The 19,312-nt window shown below is 46.6% G+C and overlaps 1 protein-coding gene across 2 annotated transcripts; it reads left to right on the plus strand.

Moving 5' to 3' along the window:
• Positions 1-23: 23 nt before the first annotated feature.
• LMNB1 (lamin B1) lies at positions 24-16,643 on the plus strand. 2 transcript variants are annotated; one of them, XM_040415976.1, is made up of 11 exons: positions 24-636; positions 8,919-9,075; positions 10,880-11,005; positions 11,333-11,503; positions 12,141-12,266; positions 12,374-12,594; positions 12,696-12,921; positions 13,010-13,114; positions 13,461-13,580; positions 15,170-15,313; positions 15,359-15,382. In XM_040415976.1, the coding sequence occupies exons 1-11, from the start codon at positions 287-289 to the stop codon at positions 15,365-15,367; spliced, it is 1,755 nt and encodes a 584-aa protein (XP_040271910.1). In that variant the 5' UTR covers positions 24-286; the 3' UTR covers positions 15,368-15,382. The 2 variants fall into 2 exon arrangements, with proteins under 2 accessions (XP_040271910.1, XP_040271911.1); XM_040415977.1 differs by lacking the exon at positions 15,359-15,382 and adding an exon at positions 16,096-16,643 and having other exon boundaries at positions 25-636; positions 15,170-15,286.
• The last annotated feature ends 2,669 nt before the right edge of the window (positions 16,644-19,312 follow it).

Genomic DNA, 19,312 nt, shown 5'->3' on the forward strand with positions numbered 1-19,312 from the left:
ACGTGACCTTTCTGGCGCCATATTGAGGCCAAGCCTCTCACTCGCCGCTGTTCCTGGCGGGGAGATCACGGCGTCGCGTATCGTGCAGCAGCGGGATTTGAGCCCTGGTACCGGGACCTTCTTCCGCCGTCTCTCTCTACAGTCCGGGTTTTTATTTTGTTCCCCGTGTCCTGACGTGAGGAGTCGGCGCTGCCTCTGCCCATTGAATCCTCGTTGCCGGCGGTATAAAGTTTAGTGTGGAGCCGGGACCGGTTGTTTTACGGCGCCTTCCATTGTCTCGTAGCCCATGGCGACCTCCACCCCGAGGCAGTCCAGCCGGCGGAGCAGCATGAGCACCCCGCTCAGCCCCACGCGCATCTCCCGCCTGCAGGAGAAGGAGCAGCTGCAGCACCTGAACGACCGCCTGGCCGTCTACATCGACAAGGTGCGGAGCCTGGAGTCGGAGAACAGCGTGCTGCAGCTGCAGGTCACCGAGCGGGAGGAGGTGCGGAGCCGGGAGGTCACCGGCCTGAAGGACCTCTACGAGACCGAGCTAGCGGACGCCCGGCGGAGCCTGGACGACACTGCGCGGGAGCGGGCCAAGCTGCAGATCGAGCTGGGCAAGCTGCGGGGCGACTACGAGCAGCTGCAGCTCAGGTGAGCGGCCGCATCGTGTGCACGGCGGCGTTAGCATTGGGTTAATCTCGTTACTGCGCCCCTCCCCCCCATTCATTGCCTCGCTCTATAGTAGTGCTGATCCATCCTGCCAGGGCTCACTGCGCCCCCTACAGACTGGTGCCCATTAGATCTTGTCTGATGCTTTGTCTATGGAGCACAAAGGGGACAGGGAGAGACTTCCAGGTGTCTGTGTGTGAGCTAGTCCACATCTCTGCTTGCTGTCAGTGTGCTATCCAGCATGTCATAGATTACGTGATACTGGAGTGAACCGGGGGATGGTCAGTGCCCCTTTAACCCTTTGTGTATTAATAGCCTGGTGTGGTGTCAGCTGTCCCGGGGCACCTGGTCTGGGTAATGTGCCCTGCCAATCACTTGTGCTGCTGACTTTATAGAGAAGGGCTCATTGTTTGGGGTTAGAGTGGAATCCTGTCAGTTGATGGCTGTCACCCCTCCCCCATGTCCATTCTGCTGTACTGTACCCTTCGTACATTGCTCACACCCTCCCGGCTTCCTCCCAGGCTGCCAAAAAACAAGTGCTACCCCCCCTTTCTCCATAGCAAGCTGCTCGGTCTTGGAGCTTCAATCCGATGCCCCGTACACATCCGGTGGGCTGCACATGTTACAGTAATTCTCATGTCCTGAGATGTCGTAGTCACGGGGGCATCCGACGCTGGGAACAGATGGCGAGCGGTGACCCCAGACTACCTGGTCACACCACAGATGGACATACTGGAGGGTTTTACAGACGGTCTGAGAAGTGGTGGTCTCCACTTTACTTAATTCCTAAAAGTGGGTCATGGTCCTGAGGACCATCATTAGGTTTCTTCTGCACTTACATCTTTAATGATGGAGAGATTCCTCTAATGACTGGGTCTTGTGTAATAAGGAGCTGGATTTATTGTATTGAGCTCAGTTATTTAGTCTTCCAGGGTCTGTTCATGGTGGGCGGTGCGCTGTGTGCCGATCTCGGACCGGACTTTATAACCGGTTATGACTATATCCTAGGAGTGAGCTTCCTGAAGTCCTCTCCAGCTTCTGACCATGTGTGATCAGGATGTGGAGGATTCCTGCTCTCGTATTGTGCAGATCTAGAGACCTTTACTTTGGTGGTCATCATGGATCTGACATGTGCACAGGATGTGTTGTCCACAAGACCCCAGGCTCCGGCAGTATTCCTGCGCACTAGTGGCCAGGCTCCGGCAGTATTCCTGCGCACTAGTGGCCCGGGTCAGATCCCCCTCCTGTTACTGATAGACGTCTTGTGTGCTGTTGCTCTTCGGTAGTAAGGCTACTTTCACACTGCCGTTTCAGGGTCCGCCTGTGAGATCTGTTCAGGGCTCTCACAAGCGGCCCCAAACGGATCAGTTTAGCCCCAATGCATTCTGAATGGATAAGGATCCGCTCAGAATGCATCAGTTTGGCTCCGTTCAGCCTCCATTTCGCTCTGGAGGCGGACACCAAAACAATGCTTACAATGTAAGTTAATGGGGACGGATCCGTTTTCACTGACACAATCTGGTGCAATTGAAAACGTATCCACCTCTATTGACTTTCAGTGTAAGTCAAAACTGATCCGTTTGCGTTATCATAACAAAAAATGTTTTTTTTGTTCATGGTAATGCAAACGGATCCGTTCTGAACGGATACAAGCGTTTGCATTATTGTTGCGGATCCGTCTGTGCAGATACCAGACGGATCCGCACCTAACGCAGGTGTGAAAGTAGCTTAATATGTGCGGTCTCTTGACCTGCGGGTTTGGTGGAGTTTGACATCTTTACTTTCTGCTAGCTAAGACGTTCCAAAGTGGTCTCAGGTGCCTGACGTTGCCCACTGGCCAGATGATGTGCCCCTGGCAGCTGCTCCTGGAATGGGGCCCGGTGTGTAATGTGAGCCCTCGCAGCTGACATGCACTTGCTGTTAGACCTAGCCCAGAATATACAAAGGACGTCTATACTACACACTGCCATTTGCTTTAGGTCTGGTCAAATCGTCTGACTGTAAGAAGTCTTAACCCCCCACGTGCTTCTTCTGGGCTGATTAGATTGGTAATGCTAGTTGTATGGGACTGCTTGTCTGTTCTTAAAAGCACTGTGTTCTGAACGGATGCAGACGGTTGTATTATCTGAACCAGGGATGCTCAACCTGCGGCCCTCCAGCTGTTGTAAAACTACAACTCCCACGATGCCCTTCTGTAGGCTGTCAGGGAATGATGGGTGTTGTAGTTTTGCAACAGCTGGAGGGCCACAGGTTGAGCATGGCTGAACGGATCTGTCTGTGCAGATCGATGACTGATCCGCACCAAACGTGTGTGAAAGTAGCCTTACAGAGACTTGGTTATGCTGCATGTTGTCCAGTGCTGCCCCCGTGAGGTGAAATGCTGTTCCTGCACCTGGAAGCTGGAGTGCTTATAAGGAAATCTGTTCCGTAGATGCGTTATTGCAGGTGCCCAGTGTGCCCGCTTGCTGGCACCTATGTCCTTCCTCTGCCCCTCAGTTGATTCTCACATACTGCAGTATATGATGCCAGGATTAAAGAGCAAGTTGAAGTATAAATATATCTTGCACTGGGGGTTATATCGGACATGGACCTGAACAGAGCGCACACGCTGCTGAACTGGGGTAACTAGAGGACTGCTAACTCATCCCTGCAATGGGTCAGGATGGTTCATCAGCTGGGTGACATAGGCACATTCTGTGACCAGTCCATGCTGGATCTACCTGTGTCCCATTGCTGTGGCCAAAATCGGCATAATCTAATTCTGCAAGTTTGAGGGGGTTGTCTGGTCTTTACTAAGTGGTGGTCTATCCTCACATTCCGCCGATCAGCTGTTTGGGTGTGAATTTGACAACTTGTCACTGCAATGCCATTGGAGTCAATGGGACAGTGCTGCAGTGATGGTGTTGTCCCTTACAAGGTTAACCAGGCTGATCAGCTAGTAACCTGAGGATAGGCCATTACTTTTAAAGCTGCAGAATTATAGCTTTTTGGCAGTTCTATGCACTGTATTGTCCTTCAGTAGTCAGCACAGAGATCACCTATAGACGCATCTAGGTGTTTACTGCTGCTGTGAGGGAAGATGTGCTCAACCTGCTGCCCTCCAGCTGTTGCAAAACTACAACTCCAAGCATGCCTGAACAGCCTACGGCAGGGCATTGTGGGAGTTGTAGTTTTACAACAGCTGGAGGGCCGCAGGTTGAGTATTATGTCCGTGTGCTACTACAGGGGATGTCTGGTCTGACCAAAAGCCGGGTGAGCGGTTTGCTGCGCTGAAGGCCCAGCAGGACAGGGAGCTTTACATCCATCACTCACATCTAGGTCCTTAGCAGGTATAATGAGACATCATTAGTCCGGGAGCTGAGGAGAGAGGAGCAGGTATAATGAGACATCAAGTGTTAAGAGTTTTCCAGGGTTTTTATATTGATGACCTGTCCTCAGGATGGGTCATCCTTATCAGATTGGCAGGGGGGCGCGTGCGCGCGCGCGCGCAATCAGCTGGGTAAAGAGAAGGCTGCGCATGACACCTAATGCCCTTACCAGTCTTGTATTGGTGACCTGTCCTGAAGACAGGTCATCAATATTAAAAATCCCCCCTGAAAAACACCTTAAAGGGCTTCTGTCAGCCCACTAAACCGTTTTTTTTTTTTTTTTTTTGTTTAATAATAATCCCTACACTGCGATCTCTCCATACATAAGTAAAATAATAATTTCTGTTCAGTAGAATTAGAGAAAACGCTATTTTTATAAAATGTAAATTACCTGGCTACCAGCAATTAGGGCGGCTACTTGCTGGTAGCAGCCGCATCCTCCGATCGTAATGACGCCCCCTCCGCTTGTTGATTGACAGGGCCAGGGAACGGAATCGTTCTCTGCTGGCCCTGCCTGTTTTCATTCAATATCTCGCGCCTGCGCCGCGGCCGTACCTATCTTCAATCTGCGCAGGTGCACTGAGAGGCGGCCACTCACTCGGCCGCTCGCTCCTCAATGCGCCGGTGCTGGGTCTAGATATGACGTCATCAGCGCAGGCGCATTGAGGATGGAGCGGCCGAGTGAGTGGCCGCCTCTCAGTGCGCCTGCGCAGATTGAAGATAGGTGCAGGCGCCAGATATTGAATGAAAACAGGCAGGGCCAGCAGAGAACGATTCCGTTCCCTGGCCCTGTCAATCAACAAGCGGAGGGGGCGTCATTAGGATCGGAGGATGAGGCTGCTACCAGCAAGTAGCCGCCCTAATTGCTGGTAGCCAGGTAATTTACATTTTATAAAAATAGCGTTTTCTCTAATTCTACTGAACGAAAATTATTTTACTTATGTATGGAGAGATCGCAGTGTAGGGGTTATTAAACAAAAAAAAAAACTGTTTAGTGGGCTGACAGAAGCCCTTTAAGAAAAATAGAATTACTGAAACTAAGGAAGTCCCTGTGAAGAACACTGTCCTATGTGCCCGAAATGAGCTGTTCTGTCCCCTCCAGCAGCTTAAAGGGGTCTCCTGGGAGTGCAGTATTGGTGAGGTATCTGAGGATAGGTCATTGATATCTGTGAGAACTACAGGATTTTAGGATTTATTTAATATTTTTTTATTTTTAAATTGTACTGTAGCTAGAAACTATGGAAAAAAAACAATGTTTAAAGTTAGGTCATTTTCTGATAACACAATCCTTTTGAGTGGATTTGCAGTTGTACCCGCTGCAGTATTTCTTTATTATATACCGTATTTTTTTCCCCCCCCCCTCAATTGCCAGAATTTTCCTATTTCCTCACAGTTAGGGCTCTTTCACACCTGCGTTATTGTCTTCCGGCATAGAGTTCCGTCGTCGGGGCTCTATGCCGGAAGAATCCTGATCAGGATTATCCTAATGCATTCTGAATGGAGTGAAATCCGTTCAGGATGCATCAGGATGTCTTCAGTTCCGGTACGGAACGTTTGTTGGCCGGAGAAAATACCGCAGCATGCTGCGCTTTTTGCTCCGGCCAAAAATCCGGAACACTTGCCGCAAGGCCGGATCCGGCATTAATGCCCATTGGAAGGCATTGATCCGGATCCGGCCTTAAGCTAAACGTCGTTTCGGCGAATTGCCGGAGCCGACATTTAGCTTTTTCAGAGTGGTTACCATGGCTGCCGGGACGCTAAAGTCCTGACAGCCATGGTAAGTGTAGTGGGGAGCGGTATACTTACCGTCCGTGCGGCTCCCCGGGCGCTCCAGAGTGACGTCAGGGCGCCCCAAGCGCATGGATCATGTGATCGCATTGGACACGTCATCCATGCGCATGGGGCGCTCTGACGTCATTCTGGAGCGCCCCGGGAGCCGCACGGACTGTAAGTATACCGCTCCCCCGATCCCCGCTCCTACTATGGCAACCAGGACATTAATAGCGTCCTGGGTGCCATAGTAACACTGAAAGCATTTGGAAGACGGTTCCGTCTTCAAATGCTTTCAGTACGCTTGCGTTTTTCCGGATCCGGCAGGCACCTCCGGCAACGGAAGTGCATGCCAGATCCCAACAACGCAAGTGTGAAAGAGCCCTAAAATCCACGCCATATGAACTATGCTGTTTCCAATTGATAGCAGTAGGAGCTGGATTTTAAACCGCTTTTGCAGTGGAATATGCTCTAAAATCTGATGTGTGAAGTTGTGAACATACACTTAGAAATCTAATAAAGGAAATTTGTCATCAGAAAACTATCTATTGTTAAACATTATAACATAAAAATCATGATTTCAATAAATTTTTGGTGGGAATTTAAATTTTCTCTGTCTTTAAACAAAACCCATCACTTTACTGCAGTTATCTACTTATCTATAGACAGAGGTGATATTACAGGCAGGATTAGACTGACAGATAAGACAGGATCCACCATTCACAACAGGTCAAACCTTGTTTTCTTGTACAATGAGCTCTGCACAGGTCAGAGCATACCTAGACTCTCCCCATAGAGGTCAATGAGGTTGCCTCCTGACAATTGTCTATGGCCCATGTGGCTGCCATAAAGCAATTTTTTTAATGCTTTGTTAATGCTGTTAAGAACAGCTCAGGCAAGATGGCAGCCCCCATAATCATGTTCTGATAAATCTGCAATCAGAAAATAAGATCTGAAAAATGTTAATATTGGGTTTTAACTGGTAGATACAATTTCTGGTGATACATATCCTTTAACTCTTTTCCAGCGCCCTCTAGTGGCCAATAGGGTTTCTGATTGCTAGGGATGTCCCGATACCATTTTTTTAAGACTGAGTACGAGTACCGATACTTTTATTTAAGTACTCACCGATACCAATTACCGATACTAATTTTAACAATAAAATACACACACATGTATTTTCTGACCACTGACCAACCAAAAGGCCCAAAAACAGAACTATAACATTCCAAGGAGACATTATACTGTATGGGGGCCACAAAGACGTTACACTGTATGGGGCGGCCACAAGGAGACGTTACACTGTATGGGGCGGCCACAAGGAGACGTTATACTGTATGGGGCGGCCACAAGGAGACGTTATACTGTATGGGGGCAGCTACAAGGAGACGTTACACTGTATGGGGCGGCCACAAGGAGACGTTACACTGTATGGGGGCAGCCACAAGGAGACGTTACACTGTATGGGGGCAGCCACAAGGAGACGTTATACTGTATGGGGGCAGCCACAAGGAGACGTTACACTGTATGGGGGCGGCCACAAGGAGACGTTACACTGTATGGGGGCGGCCACAAGGAGACGTTACACTGTATGGGGCGGCCACAAGGAGACGTTACACTGTATGGGGCGGCCACAAGGAGACGTTACACTGTATGGGGGCAGCCACAAGGAGACGTTATACTGTATGGGGGCAGCCACAAGGAGATGTTATACTGTATGGGGCGGCCACATGGAGACGTTACGCTGTATGGGGCGGCCACAAGGAGACGTTATGCTGTATGGGGGCAGCCACAAGGAGACATACTGTAAGGAGTCAGGACAACAATTTTTGAAGCCCCCCTCCTCAGTATAAGTCTTGTGGCCATCATACAGTAATGTATATTTCTTCTTGCCCTAATGCCTGCTTTTAGAGATCAATGTGCAGCTTGCAAGCAGGAAGGGAAGGACCAGGGCCATAGAAGACAGACACTATCACCTTTGGAGGGACTCGCTCCTGGCAAACACAGCTCTGCTGCAGTGAATGCATTGGAGCAGACTGATGTAATTACAATGTATAGTTATTGCAGGGACTCAGAGAATCGTCTGAGAGTTTATTAGTTAAAAGAATCTAATGAGTCAGAGACTGTGTCACCGAGTCCCTGCCAGACTTCCTGCTCTGCTACATGCACCCTGTACACACCCAGCTCCACTACATGCTATGCTAATAATGCCCCCCTTCCCCCGGACGGACTTACAGGGAGCCGCAGAGCAGGAAGCCTGGCAGGGACTCGGTGACACAGTCTGTGACTCATTGGATTCTTTTAACTAATAAACTGTCAGACGATTCTCTGAGTCCCTGCACTACGCTCCCTGTGCTGTGAGTCTCTGATTGGTTGGAGGGTGGGGAGGGGCGGGGCGGAGCTAGCTTCCACTGTCGGCTCCTATTACACAGTGCCTGCTGCTGCCTCTGAAGCTGTTAGCTGTGCGAGGTGCAGGGGCAGGCTGCGGACTGACACAGACACATAGAAGCGGCGCACAGGTATCGGCAGTGGTATCGGGGACATTTGCATGAGTACATGTACTCGTGCAAATGCCCGGTATCGGTCCCGATACTGGTATCGGTATCAGGACATCCCTACTGATTGCACCTAATCAGGAAGCGGCTTTTTTTATTCTCCCGACTAAAATGACTATAGTTCTAGAATGGTAACCAACATCTAGGTTGTAAATTGTAAGCTCTTGTGTGCAGGGTCCTCTCCCCCGACACATACACTTTCAGATATCTGCCATAACTTCCGGAATTCATTGATATTTTCCTGACTTTCTAACACACAATTTGGAGCACATTTGTGTGCAGAGAACTCCGTACAAGTGAGATTTGTTTAAGGGTCCGTTCACATGACCTTATTTCTGCGGGACACATGTTGGGCTGCAAAAGATGCAAACGGTGCGCTGTTAACATCCATAGTTCCATTCCGGGACCCCGTGGAACATTTTAGAGCGTGTCATAAGACTTGCCACATTTTGCAGAATGCACACGACTGGTACCCGTGATTTGTGGACCACAAAACGGATATGTGAATGTACCCTTATTTACAGCTTCATATCTACTTTCCGACTAAGTGTGTGGTTTGTTTTTATTCCAGCTTCTCAAAGAAGGAATCGGACTTCGGTGGTCTTCAGGCCAAGCTTCGGGACAGCGAGGCTCTTCTCCACACCACAGATGCTGCGCTCGTCACTGCAAAGAGCGAGAAGAAAGCTCTGGAGCAAGAGGTGGAAAATCTGCAAGCTGAGATTGAGCAAGTGAGTACCTGTGTAATCAGTTTCTGTATGTCCTAATAAATATTTATTATGGGATCCTCGGGATAGGCCCTCAATATCAGATTGGCAGGGGTCCAACCCTTGCACCTGCACCCTGTGCTGTCTTTGAGTAACTCTGGTGCTAGAACTGAACGGCTCCGTTTATTGGATGGAGCTCATATCTGCGGTAATGTTGTCCGCTCCGTCCACTAGCAAACAATCGGAGCTATCCTGAAACTGCTGATCGCTGGGCTTCCCAACCACTGCTGGTCCAGTCTGAGGATAGGCGATCAATGGCAAACTCCTGGACAACTTGTTTAAGCACATTTTTATCTGTTGTATAATAAAGTAATATACTTTCTGTATTCATTCAGTGTACACTTTGAGTGGATGTAGGCCTGTCCATGTGTACACACTGTTACATTGCTCTGATTACTGCACTGAGAGAAGAACGCGCGTTGCAGCAGCCGAATATGGCAGAGACTCTACCCATTTGAAGGTAGTCTTTCAACATATATTCTTACCCTGACGAGCTATGCACCAGTGTCTCGCATGACCAGCAGATCTTGAACTGCACAATGTCAAAAAAAAAAAAAAAACTTTTAATTTTAAGCAGCTGACGGGTCAATCATGTGATCTCGTGCTCTCCTGAGCTACACTGAATTGGGTCATTCAGAGCCTTTACTCCAGTTCTGGAATGATTGACACAAGATTCCTTAAAGGGTTTCTCTCACTTCAACACATGGCATTTATCATGTAGAGAAAGTTAATACAAAGCACTTCATAATGTATTGATTGTCCATATTGCCTCCTTTGCTGGCTGGATTCATTTTCCATCACATTATACACGGCTCGTTTTCATTGTTGCGATCACCCTGCAATCCAGCAGTGGTGGTCATGCTTGCACAGTACCGGAAGAAGCACCCGGCCACCAAAGAGGCTGGTGCATTTTTTTTTTTCCTTCCTATAGTGTGCAAGCATGGCCACCGCTGCTGGATTGTAGAGTGGTTGTAACTAGAGATGAGCGAATTTCAGGTTGTGAAATTCATTCACTCTTCGTTTACTGGTAAAAGGTGAATTGCGTTATGGATTCCGTTACCATGGACCATAATGCAATTCCATGACTGAATGCCTTTAGAGTCATTTGGTTATTCATTCAGTCATAATAGGAGTCTGTGGCCTGCATAACGGATCCATCCAGCTTCCGTTATGCAGGAGAGGACTAAAGGCATTCCGTTATGCATTCTGTCATAGAATTGCGTTATGGTCCGTAGTAATAGAATCCATAACGCAATTCATCTTTTACCAGTAAACAAAGCATGAATGAATTTCAAAATATGAAATTCGCTCATCTAGTTGTAACCATGGAAACGGTAATTGTATAGTATGGAAAAATGAATCGAGACAGCAAAGGAAACAATATGGATAATACAATACTTGGCTTGTATTAATTTTCTGTAAATGATAAAGGCCACTTGAAGTGACAGGGGAAGTTGGTGGAAGAACGGCAAAGACCCTGGAACCATACATACATCTGCAGCAGGTAAGTCTGATTCAGCATGGTTTTGGTTTTTTGAATTTATATGGTATCCAATGTACAAGAACTTCCTTTAGACGTTGGAGCCATAGAAAAGCTTCGAGCTCCTTTATGGCAGACTGGTTCTACAAAAAGCTGGCCATAGGAGCATCTGACTGTATCCCTACACAGAAATTTTCTTACTCATTCATCTCTACAGAGCTTAAGTTTGGGACTCGGAAAACCGTACAAATAGTTTTTTGTAGTAAAATGTATTAACTTCTCTTTCAGTTTGAGTCTGCGTTGGCAAAGTTGAAGTCGCAGCTCGGTGATGTAACTCTAATCAAAGTGGATCTTGAAAATAGATGCCAGTCTCTGAAGGAAGACCTCGAGTTCAGGAAAAATATACATGAAGAGGTAATTCCGTGCATGAGTCCGAAATACTTGGGTACGTCCTTGGGGTGAGGTTGTTTCACACGTCGGCCCTGTAAGATACAAAGCTTTCAGAAGGTGATTGGTTTCTTGTACACGTTTGGCTTCCATTTTCAAAAGTCCCATTTTTCAAATCTTCAGCCGATATTAACAAGAAAATGTGTTCCTTACATGTAATTGGGGTTTGTAGAAAATAAACTTGGAAGCACAGCAGACTTCTACTGTTGGGACTGACTTGAACGACAGATCTTGTGTGAGAGGGCATATTCACATCTATCATAAATCGCAACCGACTTTTTATTTTATTTACAGGAGATCAAAGAAACTAGAAGACGGCATGAAACCCGCTTGGTAGAAGTAGATTCTGGGCGTCTGGTTGAGTATGAATACAAGCTTGCTCAGGCGCTGTCGGACATGAGGTCGCAGCAGGAAGACCAAGTTAAGATCTATAAAGATGAACTTGAGCATACTTATCAATCGAAGGTCAGTTTGGGGCTAAAGTTGCATATTTTACAAAACCCTATGTATGGAACTACTTTCTCAGCCACTTCTACATGCATTTGACAAAGCGCTACCTGACCACCTCCCCCACTAGGCTTGAGTGAATCAAGCTTCAGGTCAGTGTTTTTAAATCCACAGATAGGAATATCGAAGCCTCATGTGACTTCAGCTGAGTTTTGCTACACTGAGCCCATACATTTTAATACTCTACAGTATTCTGACCTTATCCAATCAATGCGGCTAGTGTCACTCTGCAGGAACTAACTGGTAACGCCCATCTGGACTTTTATTTCAAACTGTTAACATTTCATTAACTAGCAGAAATTGTAAAGAAATGGTACATCATAGTTGTAAGAATAGATGCTCATCATTATTACATGGGGAGTGCAAGAAGTTAAGACATGTCAGACGTTACAGGTCCTCTTTAAGGAAAGTACTTGCTCTACTTTTTAGGACAGGCTACAGGTCTTTTAAGGTTTCTTTTTATTTTCTGTATCAATTATGTTTAAAGAGACCGGATACATTACCTTAAGAAATACTCAGTTCCTGTTGGTGACATTAGCACAGTGTACAAATTAGGCGTGCTTCCGCTTCTCTACATGTCTTCTTTCATCTTCAGCTGGAGAATGCAAAGCTTTCTTCTGAGATGAACAGCAGTACGGCTCGGAGTACTCGGGAGGAGCTAATGGAGAGCCGCTTGCGGATCGACAGCCTCACGGGCCAGTTGTCAGACTTGCAGAAAGAGGTATAAAGTTCTGTGTGTGTGTTTGTTTTTTTTTTTTTTTTTTTGGATATCTGTGCATAAGAGCATGACTTCCTCTTTACGCCACATATAAAGAAGCTTCTCTTCAGTCTAGGGCATGGTATGACCGGATGCAAGAGTTGGAAGAATTACTTGCTAAAGAAAAGGATTCTTGTCGCAGAATGCTTGCAGAAAGGGAGCGGGAAATGGCTGACATAAGGGACCAGATGCAACAACAGCTTTCAGACTATGAACAGCTTTTAGATGTCAAACTTGCCTTGGATATGGAGATAAGTGCATACCGCAAACTGCTGGAAGGGGAAGAGGAAAGGTAAGGCGGGGGACAACCTGCATGTGAAACCTCCTGCTTATCCTCGTCCAGTGCTATATATTTACCCACTAATGACCTGAACTTCTCTTCCTGTGTTTTAGGCTAAAGCTTTCTCCCAGTCCTTCATCCCGTGTGACTGTATCTCGAGCTTCTTCAAGCCGTAGTGTAAGAACCACCAGAGGCAAAAGAAAGCGGGTAGATGTAGAAGAGTCTGAGGCGAGCAGTAGTGTGAGCATTGCCCACTCTGCTTCTGCATCTGGCAATGTAGCTGTCGAAGAATTGGATGTGGACGGCAAATTTATCCGACTGAAGAACAACTCTGACCAGGTAGGCCTGGCTAGTCTACATCGTCATGGTAGCCAATTTCAGCATATTTGGTGTAATGTAATGCTGTAAAAAAAAATTGTGCTTTCAGGATCAACCATTAGGAGGCTGGGAGATCGCCAGAACAATTGGAGAGACAACAGCCAACTACAAGTTTACCTCAAGATATGTGCTTAAAGCAGGACAGACTGTTACGGTAAGTCGCTTTCAGAATGGACTTGTAATTCACTATTCTCTTGCCCACTTCCTGTAGCATGAATGCCTATCTTTGAAGTTCTCCTTTTCAGTTTTCAAGTCTGAGTAATGACTTATGGGTCCATGCAGTGTTTGACTCTTATGTACAGTATAAAACTTTCCTTTAGGCCATTTTACTTAAGAAGTATTTTTTTAAATCAGCATTTGTAAGCTGGCGCCAGCATTGGGTCCGAAACATAGAAGATAGAGTTTTTTTATTTTTTATTTTTTTCTTTGCCCTTCCCCGACATGTATCATAAATTAACCTATAATTTTTTTTTATTTTATTTTTTTTTTACTCCTCCTAGATCTGGGCTGCTAATGCTGGAGTCCCTCAAAGTCCTCCCTCTGACCTCATCTGGAAGAACCAGAATTCTTGGGGCACTGGTCAAGATGTCAAAGTTGTGTTGAGAAACTCTCAGGGAGAGGTACGTTGATATAAGTTCATGGAATAAGGTGTGAAGCTTCATTACAAGGAAGTTACATGACTTGTGGAATTCCTTTTGAACAGACAACATGTTGAAGCCACAATGCAAATGTGGCGGAATGCTTACCACAACCGTTTGCCATTTCCCATGTCTTGTAGAAGCCTATATGTTGGAATATTTCACTTGTTGGGGTATTCTGGATTCTCCTCACCCTGCCCCTTTAAAACCACATATTTAAAGGGGTTTTTCCATGCTTTTAATACTAATGACCTATCCTTAGGCTAGGTCATCAACATCCGATCGGTGGGGGCTGACACCAGACACCCCCACTGATCAGCGGTATGAAGAGAAGGCATGTGCCGTGTATGCGTGCTGTCTCTGTTCCTGCTTGCCATAGACATGGCAGTGGTGAGCAGGAAGAGACTGGAGACTGTGCACGCCTTCTCTTCATACAGCTGGTCTGATACTGATGACCTATCCCGAGCATTGGTCATCAATATAAAAAGCCTAGAAAACCCCTACTAGAATTATCCTGTTCATAGGGTCTATAGTGTAGTGTTCTCATTGTAACACATACTTTCTCACCCATGTCATTTTTCATCATTTCAATGGGTTATCCTGAAAGGTAATTATGACTTATCCTTAGGGCAGGTCAATATGATCACTTCAGCAGTGTCCAAGCTCCGGCGTCCTCATTTATCACCTCTTACAGGGAGCCACTGTGCTCAAAGATCTGGTGAGCGATGCAGCTTTTAAAGCACAGTGCCGTACATTGGCTTGAATGGGGCTGAACTGCAACTATGCCATGTGACCATGTACAATGTCAGTCCTCAAGATCTCTTCTAACAGCTGATCAGCAGGTGTCGCAAGCTTGTGGATCGGATACAGATGTATCCTGAGGATAAGTTATAAATCTTCTTCCTGCATAACCCCTTTAAGTGATTTGCTTTAATGATGGAAAAATAGTTGGAAAATCCATAATCTTCCCCTGTTGTAATACCACTGCACAGTCGCTGCCAGTGATGGTAAAATATTAGCCAGTTACAAGTGATTTCTTATGGCCAACATTAACAGTTTTTTAGTAAATGACAGCTGGTGAAGGTTGGCCTGGTATTCACTGGTCGTTAGTCTTCGTGATGGATATGACTTGCTGATCAATCTATTGCACAGATGCAAGAGGTACATGCTACCTGGCAGTCCAGTGTGACATGTCTGTTAAAACTTGGTGGTCCAGCTCCAAATGATCAAGGTATAAATCTTTATTCAAGCGGTTTAAAAATATTCCATACAGGTACAAACCATGTTTCATGAGGAAGGACCTTTATTGATCATGGTCTGAAATGCGTAACACAAGTGTACCTGTGTGGAATATTTTTAAACCGCTTGAATAAAGATTTATACCTTGATCATTTGGAGCTGGACCACCAAGTTTTTTCTGAAGTTTAACCTGTAGCGTACCCAGACGCTATGTCTGGGCTCAAGATAAGGATATACAGGTGAGAGCTGCCTACGTTTGCAGTGACATGTCTATAACAAATGGCTTGTGAATTATGTTTATCAGTATGATTCTTATTTTTTGTAAAAAATAGGAAGTGGCTCAAAGGACGACTGTGTTTACAACCTCTATACCCGAGGAGGAAGAAGTTGATGAAGAGGAAGTAGAGGTAGCAGAAGAGATTGAGACAGAAAACCGGCTACGTCGACAGGTAAGAGTGGACCTTTTAGTATTGATGGTTTTGTAGAACTTAAATTGTTGGGGGGGGGGGGGGGGGGGTGAGGTTATCTGACAGTCATGTCCAGTTGTCACAAAGCTCGGAGCTTGGGCTGCGCTACACCTAGTAATGTGATACATTGGTAAAAAACACTCACTAGTGACTACAGCCAAAAACCAGTGCAACTTACATTGCAACAAAACAGCAAAGTATACACACTATAACTTTCAGTATATAGATCTTAGTATTTTCCATTCAGTGAACTTGAAAAATGGTGACACAAGGGAGGTGACTTATCTCCCTGTGCCAGATACATGACCTTAAAGTCGCACATGTTTGCGTTTTCTTACAAGCGGCTTTTGTGCCGCGCTTAACACTTTTCCAAAAGGGGGTGAAACGAAGGCAGAAAGGTGGTGTGCCCAGCCTCCACAACAGAATTGTCTACATTTATGCCAACTTTCTGGTGTAAATAAAGCCAGAAACTGACTGTGCCTAAACAGATGTATAGCAACTGACTGCTGAAGAATGCCCCTAATATGACTAGGCCTATGCTTATCACAAATTAGGTGTGTCCTCTGGCATTGCAGGGGATATCAAGACTGGCACAGAAAGCATCGGTCTCAAAGCTCCCCTGAAGTGTGTAATGCTTTGTAGAACATGGGCTAATAGTGTAGAACTGAACTGTAGTCGGTGCATAACTTTAGTGATCATATTCGACCTGCAGGCAAAGGATGACATTTGAGTGAATATAGAGGTAACTGCTGTCTTTGATTTTAATTTTTTTTGTTCCTTGTCTCTTGTAGGCTGCTGACAACAGAAGCTGTGCTATAATGTAGAGCTGTCACCAGCCTGGCTACAGAGATGAGCCTCTCGGAACTGATGCTTCACTGGTATACAGCATAAAATGCCCAAGTTAATGGCCTTACCTTTTTAAATACAGTAATGGGCATTTGGCCATTGCTTCAATTGAAACATGTAAAATGTGAATTGACTGGTTATACACTGATAGATCCTGGATGAATCGGAATCTAAAATGTGAAGGCCATGTGTTGTCACCTGACAGTCCTAAGTGACTGCACTTAAAGGTGCTCTGATTGGAGGCACATGGCATTTGTGCTTCCAGCATTTTTGTACTGCATTTTTTTTACTTTCTATCACAAAATCAAAATTTTAAACCATTTTAGCCCTCAGCTTTATTGCAAAGGTGTTACTTGTATTATGTGAAAAATGCAGCAGTTTTATTGTACGTTATATATTTTTTTTTTTTTTAGATTAGTTTGGGTGATGTCATAGCTATTTTAAATAGGACACCATTTTAAATAAAATAAAAAAAACTTTCTAATTTGATTCTCTTATTTTTGTACATGGTATAAAATCTTTTATGGACCTGATTATGAATGCTGTTTATAAACCATCCAGAACATTACTTTATTCTCGCTTCCATCTCATTCAGACTCTGAGAAATCTTGGCTAACCATCAATCTGTATATTGTCCTTGTAAGTGCCCAGTAATGACTGGGCATCCTGGACCTGTATATAAAGAGTAACAACTTTTCTAAAATGATCTAAATAGCCTAATTAATCAGTAATGCTGTTTTTCCTAATAAGGCACCCAAATTCCTAGGTGCTGTCGCGTCATACTATCATTATTCTAGTACAGCGTTGATGGATTTCACTGGGGGTTGCAGGGAATGCTTCACAGGCCAGAGCACAGATCGCTGCTCCTGCCGGTGCTCCGGTCAAGCTTGGCTTAATTCTGGCACAACACATCAGTACCCTGTACAGGTGTGCTATGCCAGGATTTAACTGAGTGGAGTGGGCTTCTGCCTAACCCTGCTCCACTCGGCTCACATCTCTCTATAGCACATTGTGCCATGCCAGAATTTAGCCAAGCTTGCGACCCACAGTAAAATCCGTACACCAGACATGTTGGCGCTGTTACAGGATGATTTTATGGCACGATAGCGTCCAGGACTTTAAGTGCCTAGTTGAGTAGGAAAATGGTACTAGGGTTGTTGCAGGTATCAAAATTTTGATACCCAATTGATACTTTTGTCCTGGTATCGATACAATACTAGGATTTCCATTTTTTTTTTTTTTTTTATACTGGGCTGCGCAGTCTAGTATCTCTGAACATGAGCGCGCTGCTGTCGGCGTGCTCATGTTCCCTCAGCAGCACAGGGGAGAAGGAAGCGGTCTCTCCCTCCCCCTGTGCTGCTGCCACTAATGAACTGAGAGGGGTGGGCGCACTGCGCCACCTTTGATATGACTTTCCCTACACAGAGCGGCGCCCAGAGATGTCCCAGCACTTGCCATTATTCCTGGCCACCGATCCGTTCGCCTGTTGTGCCCCATTACGGTCTCCTCTCCTGCGCCATATGCTAATTACTATTGGAGCAATGGGGAGGAGACATCAGCTTCTCTAGTGGGCGTTCCTTCTCCCTGGCTGTAGTGCTGTCCAATCGCAGCGCAGGGAGAAGGAACGCCTACTAGAGAAGCTGATGTCTCCTCCCCATTGCTCCAATAGTAATTAGCATATGGCGCAGGAGAGGAGACAGTAATGGGGCACAGCAGGCGAGCGGCACGGCGCCCAGGAATAATGGTAAGTGCTGGGACATCTCTGGGCGCTGCTGTGTAGCCTAATACTGAAAGTCTGGACACAGGAAAAGTAGTCTTTAATGCATAATACAGGAGGCTGGTGCCGGCACCCTGCCTCTGACAGGGAGCTGCGATCAGCAGCAGTTGACCCCTCAGGTGCAGCACCTGAGGGGTTAACTGTCGCTGATCTGCCAATGCCCACCTTCTCTATAAGGGGTAATTATCCTTGGTGGGCCCCCCTCATTAAAATCATTGGTGGCACAGTGCGCTGGCCCCACTCAACCCCCCCCCCCCCCCCCTTCCCAGTATTAAAATCATTAGTGGCAGTGGCCACAGGGTCCTCTCCCCTCCCCCTCATTGGTGCCAGCTTCTGATCGGAGCCCCAGCAGTGTAATCCTGGGGCTCCAATCGGTTACTATGGCAGCCAGGACGCTACTGAAGCCCTGGCTGCCATGGTAACATCCCTGATGCTGTGTGCAGAGCAGCAGGGACAGTGTGAAGTCCTATTCACCTTGATAGAGCTCTATCAGGGTGAATAGGAAAAGGGATGAAGAAAATCCCAGGTTCTAGCCCCTAAGGGGGGAAATAGTTATTAAATAAAGTGTAAAAAAAAAAAAAGCCCACCGAAATATTAAGTGTGAATCAACCCCTTTCCCAATTTCACATATGTAATATGTTTATTATTTATACATTTTATATCGCCACATCAGAAAAGTCCAAACTATTAAAATATTTAAAAATATCTGAGGTGAACGCCGGAACAAAAAATGCGTGATTCGCCATTTTTTTAAAATGTGGAATGCATGTGGCTTTTTTCCCCCTCCCCCACGACAGATGGCTCCTCCCCCAGGTCAGGAATCCTGCAGCATAAGAAGGTGGAGCCACTCTCCCTCAGTGAGGTTTCCTGTCCTGGTGCGGGAGCCTGCAGTTCAGTTGTCCTGACCTGGTAGATACCGGAGGGTCAGTGACACTAATTCCTGTTTACCTGCCTTAGAGATTCCTCGCCCACAGGTGTAGGGTTGAAGGAAGCGGCAAGGACCGGGAGTCCGCAGAAGGGGCACATCCCTCAGGTGAGGACGACTGCACCATCGTGGTGAGTGTGGCCAGAAGGCCCCAGTGGCAGCGCAGACCAGCCAGGACACCACTGGGCGCAGACGCGATGTGATGGCGTCATACAAGAAGTACATGCGTTCCACGGCCGTGCGCTTCCGGTCAGGTGACCGGAAGTTCGGCATCCTGGCATCTTTAAACAGTTTTCAGGTATGGCAGAGATCCGGATGTTCGCATTCTCTGCGGCTGCATTCTGGTTGTCGGAGGGAGACGATAGTCAGCAGAAGTACTGTCCAGAGTGGTGTCTGTGGCGTGGTGGGTCTGCAGGATACAGTGGATCTCTCAGGTGAGAGGGGCACTCGGTGGCACATC

Source organism: Bufo bufo, chromosome 2 (assembly GCF_905171765.1).
Source record: "Bufo bufo chromosome 2, aBufBuf1.1, whole genome shotgun sequence".
NCBI classification, from domain to species: Eukaryota; Metazoa; Chordata; class Amphibia; order Anura; family Bufonidae; genus Bufo; species Bufo bufo.